The sequence below is a fragment of the Equus przewalskii genome, chromosome 13 (genome assembly GCF_037783145.1).
Source record: "Equus przewalskii isolate Varuska chromosome 13, EquPr2, whole genome shotgun sequence".
In the NCBI taxonomy this organism is placed as follows: domain Eukaryota; kingdom Metazoa; phylum Chordata; class Mammalia; order Perissodactyla; family Equidae; genus Equus; species Equus przewalskii.
Genome location: NC_091843.1, coordinates 48,391,130 through 48,418,006, shown reverse-complemented (window position 1 = coordinate 48,418,006; position 26,877 = coordinate 48,391,130). Strand labels below are relative to the sequence as shown.

General features: G+C 41.1%; 1 protein-coding gene across 4 annotated transcripts in view; it reads right to left on the bottom strand.

Annotated features, from left to right (window-relative positions):
• ZNF608 (zinc finger protein 608) overlaps window positions 1-26,877 on the bottom strand; it is a 100,764-nt gene that overhangs the window by 44,231 nt on the left and 29,656 nt on the right. For all 4 annotated transcript variants that reach the window (XM_008539519.2, XM_008539518.2, XM_008539520.2 and 1 more), the window contains one exon: window positions 12,000-12,255. In XM_008539519.2, the coding sequence (XP_008537741.1) occupies window positions 12,000-12,255 (256 nt within the window). The remainder of the gene's footprint in view (window positions 1-11,999; window positions 12,256-26,877) is intronic.

The following is a 26,877-nucleotide window of genomic DNA, read 5'->3' as shown; positions in this document are numbered from 1 at the left end:
AAAAGGCCCTTTTTGCTTAGCTATCATGGAGGATTATAAAGGCACATAGCTTCTCACGTGCTTTTTCAGTCATGTATTGTCACTCAAGATACTTTTCACTATTCAAGTAACCAAAAAACAAAAAGAAGTTCCTGTGCAATCGAAGAAAGGCTTTGGCTGCCTTCAAGCAATTTTAATGTTTTCATTTTGGGTTCTAATGAATCACATTATGCTTACCAACTGGCCTGGCACTCCTGCTATCCCTCTGTCACTTTTCATTAATGATCAGAATGAAATAAATAGGGCAAGGACACCAAACTCTGAACCATAACAAGTTGAAGCTTCCAGAATCTGTGGTGTGAAAGAACACCACAAATTTAAGCTCCTTAACAATCCCCTAATATTCCTCTGTAAACACAAGACTACTCTTTCTACCTTCCAAAATATGCAAATAATTTACACTGAATAAATGTACACAAGTTAAGGACGTGTACCCCTCGGCAGAGTATCTGTACCACCCTTGGGTAAAGTGGAAAGTCTCACTCTACTGATCAGGAGTGGTCAGGGTGGGAGGCAAATCTGGAGGAAAAACAACTTATCAACAAACCAGACCCCAGACCCCAGGGGATTGGGTTAGCTGCCCGGCCTGAATTACTCCACAGAGCAGGAGCCCAGTATAGTCCAGTCCATTTGCTTCTGAAACCTTGAAGTGAGCATATGTGGGAAAGACAACTAGATCGCTCCCAAGTCATTACTGAAGCTACTGGAACTTTGTGGCATTTGATTCTCCCTTAGACCCAGGCTTGATTTCCACCCAGGTCGTAAATTCCCAATACTTCATTTTTCTCACTTTGAGAGAGTGAGGATGGTGATACTAACACAGCCTGAAATACTTAACAGTCACACTCAACGTATGTTATGCTCTGTTGAAATTCCATACTTGGAAACATGCTACTGCAAGAAATCGCAAACTCAGGAGGACTGGTATGACTGATGATATTTATTCTTAAAAGATATTTAAGGGGCCGGCCCGGTGGCACAGTGGTTAAGTTTGCATGCTCTTCCTCAGCAGCCTGGGGTTCACAGGTTCGGATCCCAGGCATACACCTAGCACCAATCGTCAAGCCACACTGTGGTGGCACCCCACATAACATAGAGGAAGACTGGCACAGATGTTAGCACAGCAACAATCTTCCTCAAGCAAAAAGAGGAGGATTGGCAACAGATGTTAGCTCAGGGCCAATCTTCCTAACAACAACAAAAAAAGATATTTAATTCAAAAGTCAGAGATACAGTGAGACGTCCTAGAGACTGTTTACTTTAGAGATTCTCTACTAACTGACTGAGGATTTTGTCATTAATGCTCTCCTTCTGAATCAATTAAGATTAATGCACAGTCAATATAATTTTAATTAGCTCACTGCATTCTGCTTCTTTGAAAGCTGACCCACCGTTCAGTTCCCTAATCCCATTGGGTTATTTGTCCCACTATCAACTTAGAACCTAACATTTTTTTAGAACTCCCTGTGAATGTGATCATGCCTTTCAGTCACCCTACCAAGCAGAGGTCTTATGGAAGAGACCAGTTCACTATGGCACTAGTGCTTTGCAAAGAAGATTGTCACAGTTCCGGTCTATGGCCTCCTAACTTGTCTGCCCTTGAGTATTCAAACACTTAGTGAACTCAAAGAGCTTCTCACACGCTTGCTTACTGGAGCCAGCTGAGTTCCAGGTTCAGAGAGTGCCAGGCCAATGCCCCCAATCCCAATTATGATTTCTGTGCTTCCACTATGCACCCTGTATGTGTTTATTTGGACAAGAAATAATCGTCTGTGTATACTCGAGATGCTGGTAAGAAGCAACTCACTGTGAGCACTGGCTGGAACTGGCTGGCTTTTCATACTCTGGAAAAGCTACTAGGTCTTCTCACGATGCTGAGGAAAGCTGTGGAAAGCAGTCTTTGTTGGTTCTCTTTAAACAAGTTGGCCTATGCTGCTACTTAAGCGAAATAAGACACGTAAAATGTTCTCAGTCAGCTCTTTCGACTTGACTTACTTCAAAAGTTGTCTGTCAATGTGGATATCAAGAAGACATCTACATGACAACATACAAACTGTGCAGATGTACATGGGAGTCCCTGAAGAGCTGGCGAGAAACAAGTTGCCCACTGAGCCAGAAGAACATGTGGCACTGCCTCTGATGCATGGGAAGTGGTTGGCTATTTTTTTCTTGTTATGAAATATGTAGTCAAAAGTGACATTTTGGGTATTTCTGTAAAAATATTTGGTGAATATTAAGTTTAAAAACATTTCACTCTATAAGCTGAATTAAGTTCCCACATTTCAGTCAAAACCTCAAACTGACAAGCAAATTTTTTTTGTTAGCATATTTTTTAAATAATTGGTTATATTCATACACACACACATAAACAAACACAGACTTAAAACTAGGAAAGTCTGATCATTTTAGGCAGAATCTAAAAACCCGGAAAGGACACACATTCGTTTTATTAGATTGTCTGTACCTCGGTTTCTCCATAAGAATAACAGGGCTAACGACAGGAGTTTTCCACATAAATGAGAAGATGCTGATTACACGATGTTGGCAGAGAAAGGCAATGTTCCCCAGGCAAAAATGTTTAATTGTTCAGACACGCCAAATGTGTCATGTGTCACATGAAGGGAACAGGCACATTTCTAACACCCAAGAACTGAAATACTATAAAAGTATCTCAAATACATACTTGAGTCAGAAGGCTTAATTATGAAATGAATACATATGGGTGTGGTGTGTATGTAATTGCTCAACTTACTATTCTGTGATGAGCAATTATCAAATGAGCAATAAGGGTCTTGCCTACCTCACATCACTTTTTATCCACCCCCCTCTTGAGTCTCCTCACTATTACATCAGACTTTGCTAGATACTCTGCTATTGTGCCCATGAGCCTAATTCCCCCAACTTTCTTTGCTGAGAATGGCTTTTTGCAACCAATGACATGCCTTCGCCCATATTGTAGCTTATTTTCCTTTGCCTGGGAAATATTAGCCAATCTTATGTGAGAACACAAGGACTGGGGAAGGGTACATATGGGAATGCTTTGGTGGATATTACTTTTAAAAACTACCTGGATAGTTCTTCCTCCTGCAGCAGCTACACACACAAGCAGCCAAGGGAAGAGGCTGTGGGAGGAATCAGGGGGCAGCGTAGGGCTGGCTGTGCCAGAGAAGAATCTGCAAACTGCTTGAATTCGTTGTGACAAATTACATATTATCAACAAATGATGAGGTGCAAAAGTTTTCTATAAAGATCCTGCCCTTCGTCCGCCCTTATCCTGAAGGAGTAGAACCCAAAGAAAGATGTTTGCAGAGAAAGAAACATAAGTGACTTCAATTCCTCCCAGTTCAGAATGGATGCTTGACAGGCTAATTTTCTCCCCTGGGTGTTTGAATTTCTCATATCTAAAAGTCTCTTTTAACTTCTTTCACTTGGGGAAAAAAGCTGTAAGATGTCACTCTAGACACAAGCAGCAGGGAAATCTGAAGCTCTCTACCGTCCAGAGCAAACCCCTCCACCAAGGCAGGGCCTGGGCCGCAGGATCTCTCGGGAACATCATTTGCAAAGTTGCTTTCTCGGGTTGAACCATTTTGATTTTTACTACAAGGGAAAATCTCACTCCCTTTCTGTCTAGCACTGGACCCTGCATATGGGTATTGAAAGCTCTACTTTTGACTTACAACCTCATCCCTTTTGTCATCAAAATGTCAGTGGGTCCAAAGGCAAAAAGGGCCCTCTGGACCAGGGCAGTGTAAACTGGTACAACCTTTTGGGAAAGCAGTTAAGCAATGATGTGTTGGAGTGCATTAAAAAGGTTTGTGTCCTTTGACTCAGCTATTCTGTTTCTCGAAAACTGATCCTAGCATAATAAATTGCAAATTCATAAAACAATACAAAAACTCCATGCACAAAGAGATGCTAGCAGTGTGTCTGTTTAAGAAGCCGAAGGCAATGGAAATCTCTCATCAGAGGAATTTAGATTTTGTGTGTCCATTCTCTATATCAATGAAAAAGGCATCTTAGAGAGTGTTTTAGTAACATCAGAAATGCCCATTTTAAAGTTAAGATTAAAAGAAGAGAAAGCAATATTCAAAAGTGCATCTAACCAAATGATCTCAATTACATTTCTTAAAAAAGCGTATTAGAAAAGCTAAGAAAGAAGTAAATCAACAAATAAAAGTGTTGCCTGAAAGTAAGATTATAGATGACTTTTTTTCCTTCTACTTTCTCGGGGTTTTTTCCTCCCAGATATCCCACAGTGGCCATGTATTCCTTTTATAAACAGAAAATAAAAACCATGTTGAGGATATGAATGATCGAAGGGAAAAAGCACAGCAAATATTTTGCTTCTCCTTCTTTTGTGGAGATGAGTCTAATAACAGCAAGGTCAGAAGCTGAAATATAATCGAATTTTACAATGGCTTAAAAAAATCAGTGACAAAGTAGCTTTCTGGAACTCTATTTTCCAGATTGTGTAGGCCAAACTTAACCTAAAAGTAACATATTCCTGACTAGAAAGCTACACTACTCAAACTTAAACAGGTACCAAGACCATACCACTCTGTTCCATGAATTTATTCAACATTCGACAAATATGTATGGTGCGCTTACTCCATGCCAAGCGCTGGGGATCCAACAGTGAACAAAACAGATGGGATTTGTGCACTTAAGAAGCTTACAGTACAGTGGGGCTGAAAGGGACGGTTTGTATACACCAACCCAGCTGAAACTGATTCAATTACTCCTGCCAAAATCAGATGCTAGAACTCTAAAGAATTTCCTATCATTCCATGCTTAAAAATAAAAACTCCAGCTATTACATCACATTTTACTCCCTCTCTCCAAAGCGCACTTAGTGAAATATGCAGAAACTTTTGAGCGGTGGTAGATAGAAATCTAGAACACCCAGTAATAGGGGTGAAGAGCAAAGGCTCTAGAAATCCACCCGCTGTGAGGTCAAGCTCACTCACCAGGTGTGCTGGTGCTCCCTTGCACAGGCGAACTCCTTTCTAAGTCTCCTTTATTAAAATATAATGGTAGTGAACTTACTGTGGATTTTATTCTGAGAATTGAAGAAAAGCATGACCGGGCGAGCATGCACAGCACAATGCCTGGCACAGAGTAAGTGCTTCACAAATCAACCTTTTCTCTTATCCATAAAATATATACTTTTACACATAAAAACAACAAAGAATAGGTAAGGACATAGATGTAAAAGTCAATGATATGGGGGGTTGGGGTAGTGGTAGTGATGCTAATGGGTACAGGGTTTCTTTCGGGGTCATGAAAATGTCCTAAAATTCATTGTGGTGATGGTTACAGAACTCTGAATACACTAAAAAAACCACTAAATTATACATTTTAAATGGGGGGATTGTATGTTATTGTGACTTATATCTCAATAAAGCTGCTATAAAAAATTGTATTTAAAAAAGTCAATGAAATACTTTCACCAGTATGCCAAAGGGGCCAACAGCTATTCTTTGCAACTAAGAAGACCATCTGCATTTTGTAATTAGGAAATCTCTCTTCAGTTCCAAACCACTATAATATTAAGACTCTTCCAAGATTTTCTAACCAACTCCTTTACAGAGAACGGATAAACGAGCACACAGGACAACACGCACACACAAATCAACAACTTCTTAAATTTTTTACTATATCTAAGTCCTCAGAAAAGCTTAGTTTAAAATGTTTTACATTCTGTATTCACATACAAGAATACGTTTAAGCTACAATACCAACCAATCAAAGGGGTAACAAAATGCTTTTACACAGTGAGTTTTAAACCGACTGCTTCACTACTTAACACCTAACGTCACCACCAAAATATATACACAAATGACACAAAAGAACAAATGTTTAGTCTAAAAACATGAAGCTGAATCCTACCTAACAACAGCTTGTTTTTCACATTGACGAGATGAAGTGACTGTCTATGTTACTGCTTTCCAGCAAAACACACAATCGCTCATCGTATCCAAATTTTGGCCACATTACTTCATCAGGAAAGCATAACACAGGTAGGTCCAAGAGTAAAGCAAAACCCAGGAAAACGGCACAGACAAGCCTTCCCTGCTCCCTTCCTTACTCGCCCCTTCATTCCACAAATCTTTATTGAGTGTCTACTATGTGAAGACGTGGTCTCCATTTTCACTTTCTGTATTTTTCTATGAAGGCGGTAACACTAGTTTCAGTAATCCTAAAAAAGAAAATATTGTGATATGAGTTTATTAGTTGTTTATAATATAGATCATTGAACCAATTTTATTAAAAAAATTTTTTTTTTTTGCCATTGTACAAAGGATAATCAGAGGTCATTAAGATGGTGTATGGCCCAGCAAATGTACGGGTTTGATTTTCTATTTGGGTTGCCTTTTGCATGTGAAAATGAGCAGCAGTGTGCACTGTGGAAGGTGCATCCTTTGAGCTGCTCTGCCACCAATACGGTGATAAATCTCAAGGAACCATCCATACTCTTAGTGACAACAACCACTGCAAGATGGCCCAGGAAGGTGAGGGGAAAGTTCATGACCAATACATAGACTGGCACTATCCAGTAGTTCTTTCAGCGCCTCAAAACCTCTGTGGAGTTCACGTGGAAGATCAAGGCTGGACCCTTTTTCTTGTTAGCACAGTGATTAAACAATGCTGCTCACCTGCCAAACTTATATCCTGGAGACTGATTTATCTCCATTTAGGACAGTACTGATAGAGAGCATGCCCATTAGCCGTCTTCAAGTTCCCCATTACTGCACAGTTATAAACATCAGCGGTATGGCAGGTAATGAAATGCAGAAGTAAAAGTGGGCATCTTACTCCTCTTGTGAGTCAAAGTTGAATTTATAAAATCACTGGGAAATATCTCAACAAACAGAAGTATTTCACTTAGTAAAGTATTGCACCAACTCTGTGCTCAGTTACTGAAAATACAAAGTAAGCTTGGACTAATATTTAACCTCTTGAATCAAACATTAAAGGAAATGTCCTATTTTCAATAATAAGATTGGTAAGTAAATGCTGCAGAATATGAATAACAGTACCATACGTTAGATTCGTCGTCAATTATATAGGATCATTTGTCTTTTTAATGAGCTAGCTTGAAACCCACAATACTTCACATTTAAACGCTATCTTCTTTATTACTCTGGAGACGCAGGAGATGCAAAAGAATTTAAGAACATCTCTGGTGGTTTAAAAGAGAATCATTTACTTCTCCAATTAATTACCTTAAAACATCAATTCCCAAGATCACTTTTCTTTCCTTGGAAAACACCAGAACATCAGGTGAAGGACCTCACATAAATGAGCATCTTCTTCTCACACTAGGAGTTGTCTTCTCAATAAAACCATACTTACTATCATAAGTTGCCATTTGTATTTCCACCCTCCCCTCTGAAAATGCCCAACATTTTCTGAGTACAGTCTTTTTTTGCTACTTTATTAACTTTCCTTAAGACTCTGGCTCTCTGAACTGTCTCAAAAATTATTTAGCAGAGAGCATACAGAAATGACGCCCACCCGAGAAATGAACAGTAAGGTCCACCCCACCGTATTACTAAATTAGGAAGAGTGGTACCAATCAGTTGTTCATTAAGCCCCTCAAAACTTCTGTGGAGATCATGGATCAAAGCTGGACCCTCTTCTTACATCAGCACAGCGATTAGACAACCCCGTTCCCCTGCCACACTACAGCATCTTGACAGACACCCCCTGTGAGGTAAACAGGGCAGGTGTCTCTGTCCATTTTATACCTGAGAAAATGAGGCACTAACACACGTGACCTTCCTTAAAGGGAAAAGGTCAAGCAGCTTACAAAGGGCCAGGACATCCCCTCTTTCCCCTGAGAAGTGGTTCTCAACCTTGTTTGCACATTAGAATCCCCTGGGGAGCTTTGAAAAAACACCAATGTCAGGGGGCCAAACTAGACCAATAAATGCCTAGATGTGGTGCCTGGGCATCAGCATGTTTTAAAAGCTCTCCAGGGGATTCGAAAGCACAGAGCTGAGAACCACTGTCCTACAACCTAGATGTTTAAACGGCCATCATTAGCAAGCGCCAGTTTTCTTCCTCTCACTTCCTTTTCCTCAGTCGCTTTGCATGGCCAATAGGAGAGTGGAGGGGACCAAACAACAGAATGGCAGACTAGTGGTAAACGACAGTCGTAACCATGAACAACTGATGCAGCCCAACAGTCTGTCCTCGGGTAGGGCAAAAAAAGGCCAAGAAGAAACACAATTCAATAAGAATCAAAAGCAAAATACATCTTGAAAGCTAAAAAGCCATGTTCAACACATATGTATTTACACACACTGCCGTATACATCATGTTTTTTCTGCCCCCCCGAAAAGAGCAAATTTCCAAACAAGTAACTCTACATAGGCATGTGTGTCCCAAATGTCAGGAATGAAACACTAAGGAAATTCTTTCCAACATCTGCAAGTAATTTTGTACAATACATCATTGCTCTTACGCATTCACCTTAAAGAAGAAAGATCAGAGTAGAATAACTACGCATCCAAATGCAGTAATAGTTTTTCTCTCCTATTAAGCATGATCTGAAACCCACTAATTATTTCCAGAGGGAACGTCTCTCCTAACACTTTATTCCTGAGCACAATTAGGTTCTTAGGCAACCAGGACTTCATGTACTGGCAGCAACACGAAAGGGAAAGTCTGCGTTTAAAAGAACCCACCTCCAATGAGGAATTCCAAACACAAGAAACAATTAGGTATTTAGGAGGGATTTCATATTCCAGCCTTGCGGTTCCCCACCACCATCCAAGAAATCGCAAGAACACTCAATATTCCCCAAAGACTGCAAATATGAGCTCTTAAGATTTCGAGGATCTTAAAACACATACACATACACACACGCGTGGATGCACATAACAAATTAGGTTTGTGAAAACACTACCAGTTATACAATACCTTCAGAAGGAAAATAGCAGGGAAGAGATTTTATTCAACTCAATCTACAGGGCATTAGTCAAAGGCAACTGGCAGTTTCATAAGTGCCCGACTCGAAGGTCTTTGTTAGTGAAACCTCATACCAGAAAACTACAGTGGCTCACTTTCCCCTCCCCTTCTCCCCAAATCCTTCTCTTTTAACTCTGCCAAACTGGCTCCAAATGTGTTTGTTCTGTTTCTCTCTTTGTTTTTCCCGAAAGGGAAAAATTAATGGTCAAGTGGGTTTAATTTTTAAATTGGTACAAGAGCTTTAAACACACTGTACTGAGGAAAAAATGCAAATGGAATGCTCTTGAAAATGGTTGCACATTAAACACACATCTTATGACCCAGGCCTTTACTAAGACGAGTTCTTAAATTCTAGGGAGGTCAGAAGTTTAGTTTATTCAGCAAGAATAACTCTATTAACAGCTCCAGCTCCTTCTTGTCACCACAGTAAACTCCACACATTCCAAATTCTAGACAATGTGAGGCAGTTAAACGAAGGCTGGAGCTGCTGAGGGCTCCACTACTGTGCCTGAAAAGCTTCTAAAGCTATCAGTCTGTGTATGTACGGAAGACATCCACAGGGACGGAGGGATCACAGCAGCGAAGAGCAGGTATATCAAACTCAGGAGACTGATTTTTCAGAGAATAGAGTGGAACTGGAAAGGCTTTATATGTATCACTACCAAATAATAATAATACTGTAAAGCTCTTTAAGCATACACCCAGAGGATCAGAATTTCATATCAACTTTCATGTACTGCTATAGTTTTTAAATAGATTTTTTTCTAAATAATCCCATCCTTTATTAGAGGCTAAAGTTAAAGTCAAAACCCGGCAGACTTCTAAGCAAAGTGAAAAATAACCCAAGCCTCAATGCTGTTCCAGAAAGTCTGTGGTTAATTTTACAACATCTACCACCCAGTGAGGTCACACTGCAGGAACTGGGTCCTATCCCACAGTGGAATACATAAAACCATGACAAGTAATAAACTGACAAGTGCTAAGTCATAGCTAAGAAATGGAAGACAGTGCTTCATCCTAATGAGTAAATTGTCTAAATACAAGGAAATCTTACTTTCGAGTTGATGGAAATTAACCCTTACTCTTTCCAAATCTTTTTCTGTTCCTGAAACTCAGCACCTACAAACTAATTAACTGTGACCTTATTAATGTCTGGATTCCTTTCCTATACTTTTCACACCAGGACACCATTCTGAAGCCCTTCTCCACGACTTCTGCTCTAAGGAAAATCTAAGGGAAGACAAACTGTGCACAACCCAAGAGAGGCAATGAGAAAGCAGCTTGCTCCCCACATGGGACCCCTTGCACTGGAGGTGTCTCACTGGCAAGCAAGATGGGAAAATTTTAATTCCAACATCGATTCTTCCCAATGTGGTTGCCTTGTACATAAAATGGCTTCCCGGTTAAAAGCAGCAAGAGGGAGGAGCCCCTAAACCCCCAAAGTTTCTAAAGCCAAAAGTAAATTTTAACTATCACTTCCATTTAAGCCAGCAAGACAGCTCCCACATCTACTACTTGCAGTCTCTTTCTGATTCCTTCTTATATAATCAAGCCTTTATTTTTTCCTTACTAATGCTAGCTACAAAATTTTTTATCTAATTATGACATATATCCTACAAGAGTATATTAAATGTAATATGCAGAATTCAAGATTTTTCTAAGAACTATTTTTCTATCTTAAAACAGCTTGAGCTGTTTTCTGCCTTCTGACAATTATGCTCACACCTGTCACCTGATTTTCATTCTTCATTTTTATTCTCTCCTTTCATTCCCCAGTTTGTCACTATCCTTAACTATTTTCTCTCAACTACTTCTTTCCCAACAATTACCCCCAATACATTCCCCTTTCCCACCATCCACTCAGCCTATTTTGCATACATTTTACTTTCTCCTCTTTGAGTTTCACCCCTCACTTTTCCCCCCTTGATACAGAAGAACCTAAACAATGATTTTGAGTCTCAGACCCTTCTGGTTCCCTCAACCTTGCTCTTACTCCTCTCTCAAAAGACCGTGACATTGACAACTGTCATCTCCTTCATCCTTGACCAACCTAGCTTACAGGAAGAAAAATATTCTCCCATGTTCTTCATTTTCCTTTGTTCCCCTGGTGTACCCTGGGGCACGCTTCTTCATCTCTTCTACCCAATGGAGCAATGTAGCTCTCTCCTTGGTATTTAGTTTTTAACTATCTGTTGGCCTCTGTCAATGACACTGGCCATCTGAAACACGTGGCACTTGATGATTATGTGCTATGAGATGTGGCCAACTATGGTCTGGATCCGCTATCAGTATGGCATACACGTGATCTGTATATCCAGTAGTAACAATAGATTAATCCTGATCACTTCTCTTGCACCTTGTTTCTCTTGGGACTAATAGATTGCACTTGCCAGATGGCCTGCTGAGTTAAGGGGCAGGAAAGGTGCTGTGTCTGCGCCCATAGAAGAGAACTGACTGGCGCAATTGGGGCTTAAGCCTTTGACCTTGGCTTCATTAGCTCTGAGCACCAACCAGCCACAGCCACATCAAGGCCATGGCCCTCGCTAAATACAAGAACCATGGCTCAATTCACAAGACAAATATAGGCCTCAACAACGCAAAAACAACCACATCAAGACAGACAGATCAGTTGGCATACTAAGGAGAAAATGAACTTAAGATCTATCTCCCTTTCTACTGTCCATGATTTCTCTTAGGGGAAAGGCCAACCATCACCCTGCTTCTCACAGTCCTTCCATGCTAGCACCTAACGCGAGAACCACTTTGAGGGGCACCTGATGCATCCTGAATGGAAAAGCAGCCAAGGACAAAAAGACAAACAGTTCTTATTTCAACAAAAATCCAGAGAGCACAAAAACCCCTTTTCTCTCCTCTCTGAACACAACAAAGCAAATTCCCCTTACGGGTGGACATAAATACATCACGGGCAAGAGGGCATGGGGAAATACATAAAAATAAATATATAAAAATAAAAAAGTATTTACCTTCTTCTGTTTCATGCCACACGATCCCTTCCAAATTCACACTGGTCCCAGGTTCACAGGGCCCAAGACACTCTGGCTCTGTCACTACTCCAACTTCACACGTATTGACACCCACGGAACGAGTCCGAACCAAAAGCTGTTCAACCGGTGCTGCAATATTGGATGAAGATGGGGAAAAGTAGGAGGGCAGAATCTGAGGCGTGAGACTGCTGGCAATCGGCGGCGGTGGTGCTGGCACTGTAAACAGGGGGTCAACCTGAAAGACAGACAGGCTTACTGCAGTGGGGCTGCATCCCGTGAGGTTCTGCAATGCAATCTGTTTACATCACTTCTAGAATATATCACCATTCCAAATTCCATTTGCAATTATAATACGCTTTGAGTGTTTTAATGGTGCCAAAATATAAAGCAGAATAGAAATGAGCATTTTATTTTTTCATGCCAAACAAGGTAAACATTGGAGCTGTAGCTTCCTGAGTTACAGGCAGGCCTTTGATGTCCTTCTAAAAGCACCAAGAGACAACCTTTAACCTCAGTAGACGTGAATGAAATACGCTTTGCAAAATTAAGACTATTTCCCACTTGTAATGAAACCTTATTTCCAAAATTACAATACTTCTCAAAGGAGAAACTCCAGTGAACACCATATATGCATCATTGGACATTTAAGCATGGGAGATGGACTAAAATTGTTTTCAAAGTACTTTATAAACCATAATGAATTAAATCACTACTAAAATATATTAACTTACTCTGCTGAATATATAAAATACACAAACTTGATTACACACACTGAAACACATAAACTGGATATTATGAGCCTGTATTAGGCATCAACTCCTAAGTAAGTGTTCTACTGCAAAGTTTAGCAGAATTCATATAAATGAGAAAATAAATGCAAGTGCCCAATATCAAAAAATTTGAGTTTCTCCAACACACAAGTCCTTTAGTGGTTCAACCTGTAAAGATCCCTGATGAGTCTGACCTAGAGTCAGCAGCCCTCTCCCTAAATCCAGGAAACAGAAATGACAGCCAATACAAGACCTTGAGGTGCAATATCTCCTCTGAACCCCTATCTTGAGGAGAGCACCAAAAGAGTTCTTCACCACAAAAAGTTTAGGAGTCTGGCCACAAGGAAACCAAAGACTATGCATGTACTAAATAGGTAGATCACCAACCAACTCATTCATTCTTTTCAGCCTATTTTAACAACTGTTGTGAGTGTTACAGAACAGCGCTGGCCCTGCTGACAGGTTATCAAATGGGAAAGAGCCAAGCACAAAGCACGTCCGCACCAGGACTCCAGATCACCTATGTCCTCACGGTGTATAGAGACACCGCCCACACACAAGGGACGACACTGTGCATGTTTTATCAGTTGGGCTAACAAATCGTATGTGTGAAAAGGATACATAGAAGGTTGTTCTGGTAAAATGCCATCTTAGTCTGTTCATATATTCCCAGTTGACCTTTGTAAGAAATCAACACTTGGCTACAGACATAATATTATACAGTCTTTGTTGTTTAAAAAAAAACACGACAAGAGCGTATTCAAGAGAAGTCACAGGAGGAAGTGTGCTCCTAGTTAAACAGCTGAAGCAGTCATCTGTGTGGGCTCCTTGTTCATATGACTGTAGGAACTATTTCTACAGTTTGCATTTCACTAAAATGATAAACTGACGTTCACTTGCTTGAGTGATCCAAGACGCAACGGAACAGCCTTCATCCAACTGCATGTTAAAGAAACTTAATTTCCTGCTCTCAAAGCTGCCATAAAACTTCCTTTGCTCCACGCTTTTTATTGTTCTGCATTCTTGATCACAGAGCCTAAGAAAGAAAAGCATTTAACAACCCCAAACCCCAGATCGGATGATTTATGCTTTCGTGTAAATGCAGCTTAATGTGGATCAAAGTTCGCACTGATAGTTCCTATTTTAAAACTGAGCTGACAAATGAAGAAAGCGGTTCTGAGGAAGGAAATTTAAAGGGGGGAAATAGCCAATGCTACCTTGTAGGCATTATTACAGATAAAAGCTTGTGTGAGGTTAGAATCACTTTCCAAAATTAAAAAAAGGGAGACCAAAGAAAATTATAAACCAGTTACTGAACTTTTTTCTGCCTGTTTCCCAACCTCCTCATTTGTATAGTTGTAAATTGACCATAATCTGCCACTATACATACAAACTGAAAACACAAAGTGGAACAATATTCTCAAAATATTCTTTGTATCTCTTGATCGACAGCCTACATTAATTACAATAGAATAAATATAGCTTCAACAGGAAAAACAAGAAAATGGAATAAAAAGAGGTGAGGAGTCTTAGAGAGCATCAATTCTCTGATTTTGGAGGTCAGGACACAATGACAATGCGTGCAACGGAATTTACAGGCATAGGGCATGTTGACACTAGGATTTTGGCCCCAACTCTGACACTAATTAGCTTGTGACTTTGGAGAGTCATTTCATCTCACTGAGGCCCATTTTCCTCAACTGGAAAATGTATTCTTTGTCCGTCTAATATTGATGACAAATCCTACCACAACAGAATTTCTAGACTAAAACTCTATTTCAACATAACTCTGCTTATGAATATATTTGCATACAGACACACACACACTCACATACTATTTGGGATAGTTATGTAATTCCAAAGATCAAATTTGGAAAGAATCTAGACGGCTTGAGGGGAGAGGCCATGGGCCTATTAGCAAGTTAACTCTGTTTATTTCCATTAACACAATCCAAAGGCGATAGAAAAAGTTTACTTGATGACATCCACAGAAGGCACCTTGGAGCCCTGTCCCCACATGTTTTAAAATGAGAAAACTAAGGTTCAGATAGTTTAACTATAAAAGGGAACTTAACTATAAATAGGCCCCAATGCGATAATAGTCTAAAACTCTTGAACTCGACAGGTAAACTTGACAGGTAATATAGTTTTAAAGGTTCAGCTCTTTGACTTACAAGTGAATTTCTTCATTCTTCCCCTCCACTGGCTTCCTCGGGGTAGCTCAAAACTGCCATTCCCATAGGTACCAGCTCATCACTACCAGCAAGAGGAGAAAAGGAAGTTTTCTCCCTTGGGATTTTAGGACTTGGAGTAGAGAACAAAGACCACCCATGTGGTCTACTGGGGGTCCCTCTTGCCCAGCAGTCACCAACGGGAGAGGGGGCTGGGGAGTTACAGCCACTCCCAGAGGTGTTCTATTTGGCAGGGATGCTACTTTTAAAAACATTCCAATTTTTTGCCAACACAAAAAGTTAAGAAAAAGCCTGAACTGCACTATCTCTTAAAATAATAATTGGATAATATCCAATGCAGGGCCCACAATCCTCATGGCTTCAACTGACAGGGCTGAGTTTCCCTTGAGCCTAGCAGTAACCTGCCCAGACGTAGGCAGCTGGGTCTGCGCTTCCAGCTTTTCCCTGAGACAATCACAGAACGCTTTAGCTAGAAGGTCATCTAGCCCAACCTCTCATTCTAGAGAAAAATGTGACCCACATTTGTGCAAGGGCAATAAGCCATCTCTAGTGGCAGCCCAGGTGAGCATCAAAGGGCAGCATCCTACAAGCAGAAAATTCACAGTAGGAGTTCAACAGACACTAGGGGACAAAAGAGACGTGCAACGAAAATAATTCAGTGTGGCCAATTCTTTCTGCCAGCTAATGCCCCCAGTGGGAGATGTTCCCCCCAAAAGGTTTCAGTTCCCTTGTGTATCTCATGGTGACTAACACAAAGCCACATGTACCATATGTAAAGCAGGATTTTAAAGGATTTTCAATAGTTATTTTTGCCTTATACAAAAGATCAACTCCACTGCACCCTGATTTCTCAGGTCACTGATCCATACAGTGAACCATAATTTCTTCAACCAATGAGGCTTGTTAAGAGAGAGGGGAGTAACAGTTCCCGCAAGGACTCCCTCCAGTGAGCAGGCAGCATACACTCCGACTTGGTAATGCTGGACCTCGGGGCTGTGTTCACAGACAGCCTTGGGTTCAAATCCTGGCCCTATCGGTACCAGCTGTGTGGAACCCTAAGCAAGTTACCTGGCTGTTCTAAGGCTCAGCATCTGGATCTAAGAAATCGGAGGAAGAATAACGATTACCCGCATGGGGTCACAGTGAGGACCCAATGAGATAATTCAAGCAAAGTGAATGCTCAACACAGTGCTTACTTAGCTCAGTAAGCACTGGTTTTGAAAAAGGTCCCCAGCCTGATATTGCAGTTCCCTAACCCTGCACGCAACCTTACAAAGCTCCTTTTTACATCCTACTATATTTAACATAAATCTATAATCCCCTCCAAATGCATGGTTAAGTGCAGTTAAAGTGTGTTAAAAGTATAAGAAAAAGGGCTTAACCCTGAGAAGTTGAGCCTGGGGAAATACCGCTCCTTTCATACACGGGCCTCTGGCGGCAGTCGACCAGCTTAATCCACCCCCACTTCATCAGAGGTCCTGATGAGCCCTACACTTCTACAAGATCTCCTTCCACTAATCTCTAGCTGCACCTCCTTTTCATGCACTGCTCGTCCAAAAGTCTCCTTTTACCGGCCTAAGCTGGATCACATATCCACCCAATAAATAATTACTACACACCTGCTGTGTGCCAGGCACTGTGCAGCCTGCTAGCAAAACAGGAGTGGGCAGGACTTGCACTAAGCAATAATCACACAAATACAGCAAAATTACAACTGTAACTGCAGAACGCCATCCAATGGGCTGTCCGTGGTGGCCTAAGCAGAAAAACCAGCAAGGAGCGGGGGACAGTGTGGCACAGGGCTCAGTCTCTGGAGGTGGTATCCAGCTTTCCCCTTAGAGTATGTAACCTCGGGCAAGTCACCTGATCTCTCTGGGACTCAGTGGCTTTATCTGTAAAATGGAAATAACACCTGGCTAATGGGACCACTACATGAGCTCATACAAACAACCTTAGTTCAGGACCCGGGACAGACTAGCACTCAATAAATAAAAGCTACTGGCATTGTCAATATTATCATCATTATTACTAATATACTTGAGACCTGAACTAAAAGGAAATCAGTTGGTGGTTTGGCCCTATAAGGCGAAATGCTAGAATTTACTACATTCAAAGGCAATGCAAGAAAGGCAGTTCATATTTATGAATAGCTTTCTGGAAGGAAGTACCCTAAAATAAGAATAATCAGATATTCCATTTTAAAAATCAACAGGGAATTATTAGTTTAATAATCCTAACAACTGGAATAAAAGATCAGAATGGAGAACTGGCCAATTTTAGCAATGGTTCCTTTGTCAAAGCTCTTTTCTGTCATCTTGATGGGACACTGATGTAACCTATTACAGCCCCAAAGAGGAAAGCAGGAAAGCAGCCATCTCCAGTGGAAAAAAAAGACCCATAAGTCTAACAGCTGGTGGTGGCAGCCTGTCAAACTGAGGAAAGTTAATGTCAAGAACAGACGCGCGGCAGTCTCTCACTGTTATTTTTGCATGATTATTCCCAGGTGTTGGTGCACGCTGAGCAGTAGCCTGGCTATTTATCACTCGAGAGAGCCTAAGAGCATGGGAGTGGGGGAGCAGGGAGGGGAGAGGGAGGCGGGGAAGGAAAGGTTATTTACACAGATAGCGGCACTTAGTGTGTGTAATCAGAGGGCTGGAAAAAAAATTCTGCAGTGAGATTCTGCAATATTTTCTCTGTTCACCTTATTTCAAGGGCTTCCTGAGTGCTGATGAGCAAGGAAGGCTCCAAAGCTGGAGAGTCGGCAGCAGCAGCTTTGCATCACTCGAGCATTGACTATGTCAGCCAGTGATGGTTTCCAGTACCCGGAAACTGACAGCACAGGAGGAAAAGTCGCCAGGGCAGGGCTAGGGGTGCTCCAGCGGGCACTCCTGCTCCCCTCACACCCAACAAAGAGACAGTCAGGTGGCTCTGCTGCAAGAATGGCTAGTGCTGCCAGGCAGAGGGAGAAGGGGTGGCTGAGGCCAGGCCATGGCAAGCCCCAACAAAAGACTCTCTCCCACACCCCGGGGCAGGTCTGAACCCTGACAGGGGAGCTTGCCCCAGGTTTCTTCCATCTGTCGCCACAAATCTCCATGCTCATCTTGCTATTAACCCCTCAATCCCGGAATTCTCAGATCACCACCAACCAGAGTGGAATGGTAATTTTATTTTGCTCAGAGTCAATATTTTTACATTCTACGAGCGCACTGGGGCACAATTACCTAATGCTCACGTTTTCTCCATATCCCGGTATTTGGCTGTTCTATGAGACTGCCCACAGTCACCTCTTTAATTTAAAAGGCATCAGACAGAGACTGCACTTCGTGTAGGGGAAATCACAGCTCTTTAAAGGTGACCACTGCTGCAGTCTCTCACTTTGCATTTTAACCACCCTTTCTGCCTGACATCACTGCTTCATTAGCAAAGCAAGGGAAGCTTAAAAAACTGTTTCCTTAGGCATTGATCTTTTCTCCAAAATGGACTGTCAAGGTTTAATTTCCATCCCTGATGGACAAACTTGGAACAACAGTATTTTGGTCACTGCTAATTCTGTCTTTCCTAAATAGATCGGAGACTTTTTTTTTTAGAACCGTGATCAAAGCAAGGCACGCTTTACAGCTTGTTGTGAAAACAACACGACCAAATTTTCACAAGGCAAGCCCCACACATTTCCTATCTCCTTTAACTCTCACAACATCCCCATTTTATAGAGGCAGAAAGTGAAGATCTCCGAGGACGGGCAACTTCTCCAGGGAGCTGAACTTCAAGGCCAGCCTCTCTGATTTCAGTCCACAGACTTTCTTGTAAAAATAACAACAACATGAGCAGCTACTATTTAACACACAAAACCCAGGAGGGATTATACCGTGCATTCTCTCCTGCAATCTTCACAAGATTGTGAAAATAGGAAATTTGATTAAAGTAAGTAACTTTACAATGTCATTTGGGGTCTGTGGCCAAGCCAGAATTTGAATCCACACTGATCTAACAGCAAAAGCAAACTCTTCTAAACATAAAATAGAAGACAAGATGAAAAGAAACCTTCCTCTAAGGTAATTTCTGACCTTTTCTGAATGCGAGAAGCCACACACCTGAATTACCTGTTATTGCACAGAGTTTAAAATGGAGCCTCTCGGAGCGTCCAAGCAAATACTGCAATCCTTTCAGAAACCTCACTTAAAAACCTCACTGAAACCAAAGCTCAGGCTTTGTTTTGGCGTTGTTATTGTTTTACATCATCCAATTCCAAAAGCTACAACTATGTACAATGACTGGGAATTATACCATTATTTTCATTTTCTCATTCCCAGGTGTGAAGACCAGAGGCTACCCTAAATATGAAGCAAAAGGTTCAGCTGCTCAGGTGCCTTTTCAAGGCCTAGCCGCTGACCTGGTAGGAGTCAGCCTTGGGACGGACCAAGGCTCTGGCCCCAAGGCCAGTGGGGCCAAGATGGATGCTTCCATTTCCAGCTACAAAGAAATCACGGAATGCCACTCCAAGGTGGGGGGAAGGGGAGTTCACTGAATGTTAGTGTATGACTCCAGAAGTGACCCTATGTGCAGGTCACAAAGCAGAGGCACACACCAGCCAGCCACATGTGTATAATATACTTTAAATAGTGACTATTTTTCACTTCATTCTCTAGCTGTGCCAGTTTTTCAAAGAAAAAAAGAAGGTATAAGCACCTAAAGACAGAGTATAATTAAACTACTTGAGTCAATGTCTTAAATTTTTATTTGTTGAAGCCAACCAAATTCTCCCCTAGAAGGCCCTCAACTGTAGAGTTCCATAGGAAAGTGACACTGGTGGAGGTGGAGGACACACAGTGCCTCAGGCCCTGAGCACACTTTCCACCAGACCGCATCACTTGTCACATACTTAGCCTCATTTGCGTTCTTTGAAAAAAACCTGTCCTGTTGCTGAGCTCCAGATTCCTCATCTGCTTTAGAAGTGCCACTGACATCTTCCACTGCTCCGAGTTGGGTGTGCTTTAAATAGGAACAGTAAATGATCAGTGTTTTCATAGCTTGTTCCTAAGAGTTCTCTGATTTCCTCTCATTCTGCCTATTTCCAAAGACACTGAAAAGACAAAATACGCCACAAAGACCGACCTTCGTAAAAGTACTAAAACGGTCTGTCTTCTTGGATTAATCCTGTTCGCGAGTCCCTTTACACTCTATACAAAGCTGAATTCCTGGAAAGTCCAACACAAATCTCAGTTCTATAAATTACATCTGGCGCCCAATTTTTAAGAGTGAAATTTAAAGAAGCTACGTGGTAAAACTCTGGACTTTTAACTCTGGATTTTGCTAACATGGTGCACTTATATTAGTAGAAATCAATTTTAAAACCTCTGAATATCGAGTATCTTAGTAGATAGTGGCCATCAATACACTGCCTGTCTCTGAATGACCCCAATTCCTCCTTGAAATTAGGTTGAGATTAGGCAAAGGCTGGAGGCATCTCACCCTCACCCTTCTGGACAGACATGATGGGGAGGGGGGTACCCTGTTTGGGAAAAATCACCTTACTCCTAATCTTCTCAACTAACAGCACTTCTTTTCTTTACCTTATACTAGAGAATCTCCCTGGCAACCACTTAAAAGGAGTATTTACAACTAAAGTTTCAGATATTTGAATTATAAATGCAATACACGCTGGTCATAAATTAAATAGCAGGGGAGTGCCTGAGTCACACGGTATGGGAACTAAGATGGTATCACGGAAAGAGTCAAAAACCTGCCTTTCCAAAGCATGGTGGGTGGGCCACAGAGGGGGTAACTTTGACTCCTTGCCAAGCACACTGTCTTTGTACCATTCACTCTCCTCCCTACATAATCTAAACGTTGCTCATACAAATTCATGTCTAAGAGGCTCAGAATGAACATGTTACCCCTCTCCCCTCCATACCTCCCAAACGCTGGTTCAAAATACTGATCAATCTCAATAAATTAATGAAAACTTTGACATTTTAATCGCATATCAAATGCAACAACTCAATAGAGCTCTCCACAGTTTATAACAGAGATGGAAGGTACAGAGAGAACAAAACCCACCTCCTATGGCCACCTACATACCCATTTTTAAGGACACCTTGGAGCTCACACCCATTCTTATTCCAGCTCTACCAAAAGGCACGGGTGGGTTTTCTCATCTGCTTTTGTTACTGAGGAAACGGAAGACTTAAGAGATAAGTTACCTCTCAGGGTCAGGAGCAAAACAAGAGGCCACAGGCTATCCCGGCAAGGGCTATCGTGCTCTCTAGCAAGTTCTGTACCATAACTCAAACTTCTAAAAGTCTCTTCTCACAGAACCCCCCCACAAAAAACCTCCTCACACATCCAGAATTCTGTTTTCCCTCCCGCGAACAGACTTTAAAAACCAACAGGTCATTCTCCAGGGAGAACCTCTCTTCTAACAGTTTCTTATGCATCCTTTCAGAAATTTTATCCATATAAAAACATGCATGTGGGGATCCTTTTGATTGTACAGCCTTCTGTGCTGGATGAACATGAGCTACTTTCATAATGTTTTAAAAACCTAATTTTTAATAAAAAGATGCAGAGCCATTCCACCTTAAGATAAAAGGAAACAAATGCTAATGCAGAAAGGTGGTGGTGCACGATTAATAAGACTATTATTTCCTCGCCTCATGCAGAGGTCCTGAAATCAACGGGCCAAGGGTGGTAATAAGGACCTAGTTTGTGTGACAGGGGGACCGTGTATTGACCCTATGCCCTCCTCTTTATAAAGGCTGCTGCTTAAAGCTCTCTCACTGTCGGGGAAGTTGTTCCTTTGACAAATTTTTGCCAGATGCCCCCAAGTGCCAAGCAATCCTCCAGGAGCCCTAGAGGGGCCCCAAGGCTACAGGGAGACCCGCAGTGGCCGTGGAGCAGCCTGTGGTCAGGGCTGAGGCCGTTGGTTAGGCCCAGCGCGTTGTGGGAGCACCAAGGGGTAGGCCGGGGCGTGGGGCGTGTGCAAGAAGGATCTGAACAGCAGGAGGGAGCCCGAGGAGCAGAGGGGAGGGGACCCGGGGAGGGGTCGGGAGGGGCCTGCAGAGCTGAGCCATTGTGCTGGGCACAGTCAGTGGAGGGGATCGTCACTTAGGGAGTCAGGGAGAAGACGGAGACTTGAGGCTGGGGAATCAAGCAGCTCACGAAGAGTCCAGGCAAAGAATTTGGGGGGTTATGGTGAACTTCGGAGAGAGCACTGGGGATTTGAAAGCAGGGGCATGGGAGGATGGGCTGGTTCAGTGGGTAAGCAGCAAACAGGTGGAAATGGAGAAGGAAGGAGGATGCTAGGAAGCTACTACAGGAGTCCATGGAGGAGATGGCCATGGCGGGGCTGGGGGTAGGGCGGGGGAGGAAAGCGGCGTTCAGCAAGGTCGGGGAAGAGGGTGAACTCCAGGAGGAGGCTGGGGTTTCTGTCTCAGTTGATGAGGACATCATGATTCCCTGCGACAGGGAATGTGGGCAGAGGATCGCCTGTGGGGCCGTCTGAGAGGCCTGGTGTCCAACACTACAGAGAAGTCAAGAGGAGATAATGCCCACCGTTGAGGAGCTGGCCCGGGGCCCCTCCCGACCTTCTACCTACCAGAAGAAAGAGCAAGACCGCTAGCTTTTTAAAGGCTAGTGATTCCTCACGTATCCCTTAATTTCACCCTAACAGTCGTTGGCAGCCCCATAGTATGGCTCCTACACCTCCCTGGGACCTCTTGTTTCAATCCTGGCAAAGAAATAATGATTCAACACCATGGCTGCAGCCACCTCTTTTCCATTAGATGACTCCAACCCCAAGAGCCAGCCCCCTCCATCTTTTTTGTGTCACTGGCCGCCAAGAATGAGGCTTTCACCTCAGGAGGCTGTATCACAAAAGCAGTGGGCATCCTGAGTGCGCTTTTTCAAACTGCGCTCACCTGATCCTGCCCCTCCCAGAGCGATGTCCTGAAGCATCCAAGGCACCTCACATTGAGAATCACTGCTCAGCCCTGAACAGAAATAAACCCTCTCTTCCTTATCTTCCTACTCTTTCACTTTTAAAAATGCTTCCTTGTTCTCTGTGTTGCTGCTCCCAGCCTACAAATCCCATTTACCCCAAAGTGAACAACTTCTCTTTCCAGTCTAGGAGCAATGAGCCTTTACAGAGGAAGAAGATGCAGGGCAGTCTACCCTGCTCAGGCCATCTTTAGTCCCTGGTCTGGTTCAAGGGTCAGCAAAGGAAGGCTGGCGGGCCAAATCTGGCCCACTGCCAACTTTTTGTACAGCTGGCAAGCTAAGAACTGTTTCTACAAATGAATTTTTACAATCAATTTAATGATAGCAACGACTAACTTTGGACCCATATTAAATGAAATGTTACCACCACCCTCATAAAAAGAGAATTCCATTCAGACCTGTATTACAAATTGTACTCAATTACTATTATTAAATTTTAATTTTCATCAATTAAAAAAATAAAAATCTATAGAAATTCTTTTCTCTCCCTCACCATGTAAGTACCTATATTAACATGCACGATTTTGTGATTGGGCCCACAAAGCTTAAAATATTTACTATGGGCCCTTTACAGAAAGCGTTTGCTGACTCCTGGTCTAATTCATGGGAAATGCCTGTACTTTGAATAGCTCACTTACATTCAACCTTGGACTAATGTATGTTAGCAGGGAGGAGAAGAAGGGGTTGGAGGAGATGTTGGAAGACAGCAGGAAGGAGGAAAAAACGGAAGCAGAAAGTGGGGAGAAGTACAGGAAATAAGAAGTAAGTATAGAGATCCATTTCTGAATGAGGGAAAAAGAAAAAAAAATTTAATGTACCCACTGCTTCCTAGCTCTCCCAATAAAACCCAGGAGTCATAACCCAGAAAAAAGACACAAAGAGGCATAATTCAATTCTAAGTTAAGCAGCCATAACTTAAAACATTCAATAAATATTTATTGAATAGCTCTTTATTATGACAGCCATTATGCTCGGCACTAATATAATGATAACCAAAACAGACATGAGATCCCTGCCTGCACAGAGCTTACACACAAGTCAATTTTTTTCTGAAAAAACAACACTGTAGATAAACTACTCCTCTTCATTCATATGGGAGTGATGGAAACTTAAGGATCCTGTGTAATTGCGATGTGTTTTTTGGTAATATTTTAATCTTGAAAACCAGGATATTTTATCTTAATTCCCTCATAAGTGAATGAATTAGATGAAGGAATTGTTCTCAAACACATCTTGTTGGGGACTAGAAAGGAGTTAAGCAATCCCAGAAAACCGAGTTTTTTCAGAAACCTGGAGTTCTTTCATCCAGAAGTCTACATGGGACTGTCTAAAGTCATGAATGGGACAACTAAGATGGTCAGTCCCAGAAGCTACTTCTCAGAGTATAATGACAGACAGGTCAATGTCTCATGCCAAGTGTCCCACTAACACTTTAGAACTGAGTGATAGAATGTTATAAATGACAGTACAAGTCTCTGTGTTTGACTCTCAGATCATTTACTTATTAGCTGCATAATCTTACAATTTTACTTAACTTTTCTAAGCCTTAGCTTCTTACCTATAAAGTGGGGATCATAGTATTACTGACTTGTATTTAATGTAATAGATACTTTAAGTGAGATAATCCATATAAAAGCCCTTATTATCCCATCACATAATAAGTGTTCAACAAATGTTAGCTATTACTGTTATCCACAGCACACACTGTTTCCACCAACCTCAGTAGCACATGCTTACTAGCCTTGTTCAATTTGTCACATGGCTAAACCAGCACATTAAAAACAAGCTACTATGGTCTCCGAAAATCAGAGGATGATTTTTCAAAAGAAATTAAAAACTTCAAAACATCTGGAGATGGATCTATAATTGAACATTTACAGATATAGAATTAGGTATACCATTTGATTTTAATTGAGAAGAACGATTGTTCAGCTTCCAGAAACTGGTGCCTTCTAGTGTGAGCATCCAAAAAATGGCATTAAAAATGCCTGCCTTAGTTATTTTTTATAGGGGTACTTTAGGAATCAAAATAAACTCTGTGAAAATAGTCTCGAAAGAATGCACAAATGTAAATAAAAATGAATATGGTTATTTATTTATACTAGCACAGTCACTAATCCATTTTAGTTACTTTATTTACTCTTTAGTGTTGAAAAGGAATGAGGGCCTAGGTCGGGGGGGGGGGGGGACAGGGTCACACATCTTAGCATCTGTATTTCCAGAATATTTAATTGTACTACGTGTCTTATTTCAGAATAGATTTTAGATGGCTATAACAAATTACTAAGACTAATTTTAGGGGCAAGTCACCCAATCTCCTATCTATCAAATAAACCTGCCCTAAACCTTGTTCACATAGAACCCTAAGAGGTGGGCTCCAAAATAAACAGGTGGCCACAACTTTTTAGTGGATAATATAACCTATCCAAGATTTCTTTTAACCAATGCACAAGAAATTTTGTATGATGTAGCCAAAAAACAAAGCAAATGATGGGGGACATATTCTATATACTAATATCAAAATATAAGCACCCCATGGGCGATAGAGCTTCCCATATTTATATTAAAACGCATATTTCTACTATGTGCTCCCTCAATAGTACAGCAAATTCCAGTTAGTCGATAAACACCTGCAAACAGTGTTTGCATTAGACTAAGCTAAATTCAAATCAAGTTGATTTGAATTATGATTTAAATCATCAGTCAAGAAGAACTGATCTCTTTTTAAACTTAAAGAATGCATACTTATTGTTGACATAATGGTGGAATATTTCATAAAACTCATAGATATATATACGTACACTACTTTCTTAAAAAAATTTACTTAAAGATGATATAGAAAACCTTTAAAAATATTCGTTTTTATTTTTAATATTACCATCCAGCCCTTACATATGCATACATATTTTATATAATCAAAATCATACTCAATACTTTTTAATAGATTTTCACATTTTACAGCTACATTAGAAACTCTAATAGAGTTCCTTTATGTATCAAAACTACTAAACGAAGCATCCATTTACATCACCCAAAGACTATCTTCTCTAAGTTAATCATGAATATTTTTCCACAGTGCATTAAAATCTAATAACCATTACCAAAACAACTTCCATTTAAATTGTTTTGCTTAATAAAAAAAGGGTATTTCCTTCAACCACAAATCATTTTAAGATAAGCGGCTTTTAGTTAAGTACCTTTGTTCTTCAATGCTAATACTTGTCGATAAACATTTATTCCTTGACTATAGTGCTCATTTTAATTACAGCCCTAACATTTACTGGGGAAAAGGAGTGCTCACGTCAAAGCCAGGCTTAGGCAGTTAAAGGAACAAATTTGGCACCTAGAAGTGAGGACACGAGTGAGAAGCTAAGTAGGAAGAAACAGTTTTATGTATGTAAAATACCAAATAGTATATTAAAAGCACATCTATCAAGCATTTGTTTTAACCAACAATTTTAAATATCTTTCATAATAACTCTGAAGCACTCTGAGATCCTATGTGACTTCTGTTTTCTTTGGGTGGGGTTGGGTTGGGTGGGAGAAATTTGTTTCACGTAGCTTTGGTGTTCAATGCCTTCTCCTGAATCCCCATATTCTAGAGCTCTAATAACTCTTTAAACTATAACAATTTATTAACAAAACCCCTACTACGATCTTTGCCACATAATTTTATTCTGAATAAAAGTTGTAAATTTTGATAAAATATTTAACTTCTGACACACTTTAAACCCATATAAACATCTTTTAAAAGCAATGTGATTTTTTAAACTGGGTTTAAAAAATTTCTTAAAATCCAAATATTTATGATAGAACTACTTCTTTGAAATCTAATATTTGATCTTAAGAATTAAGTGAAGATTAATTAGCTAACGTTAGCAAAAAGACTTTGAGAAGTTC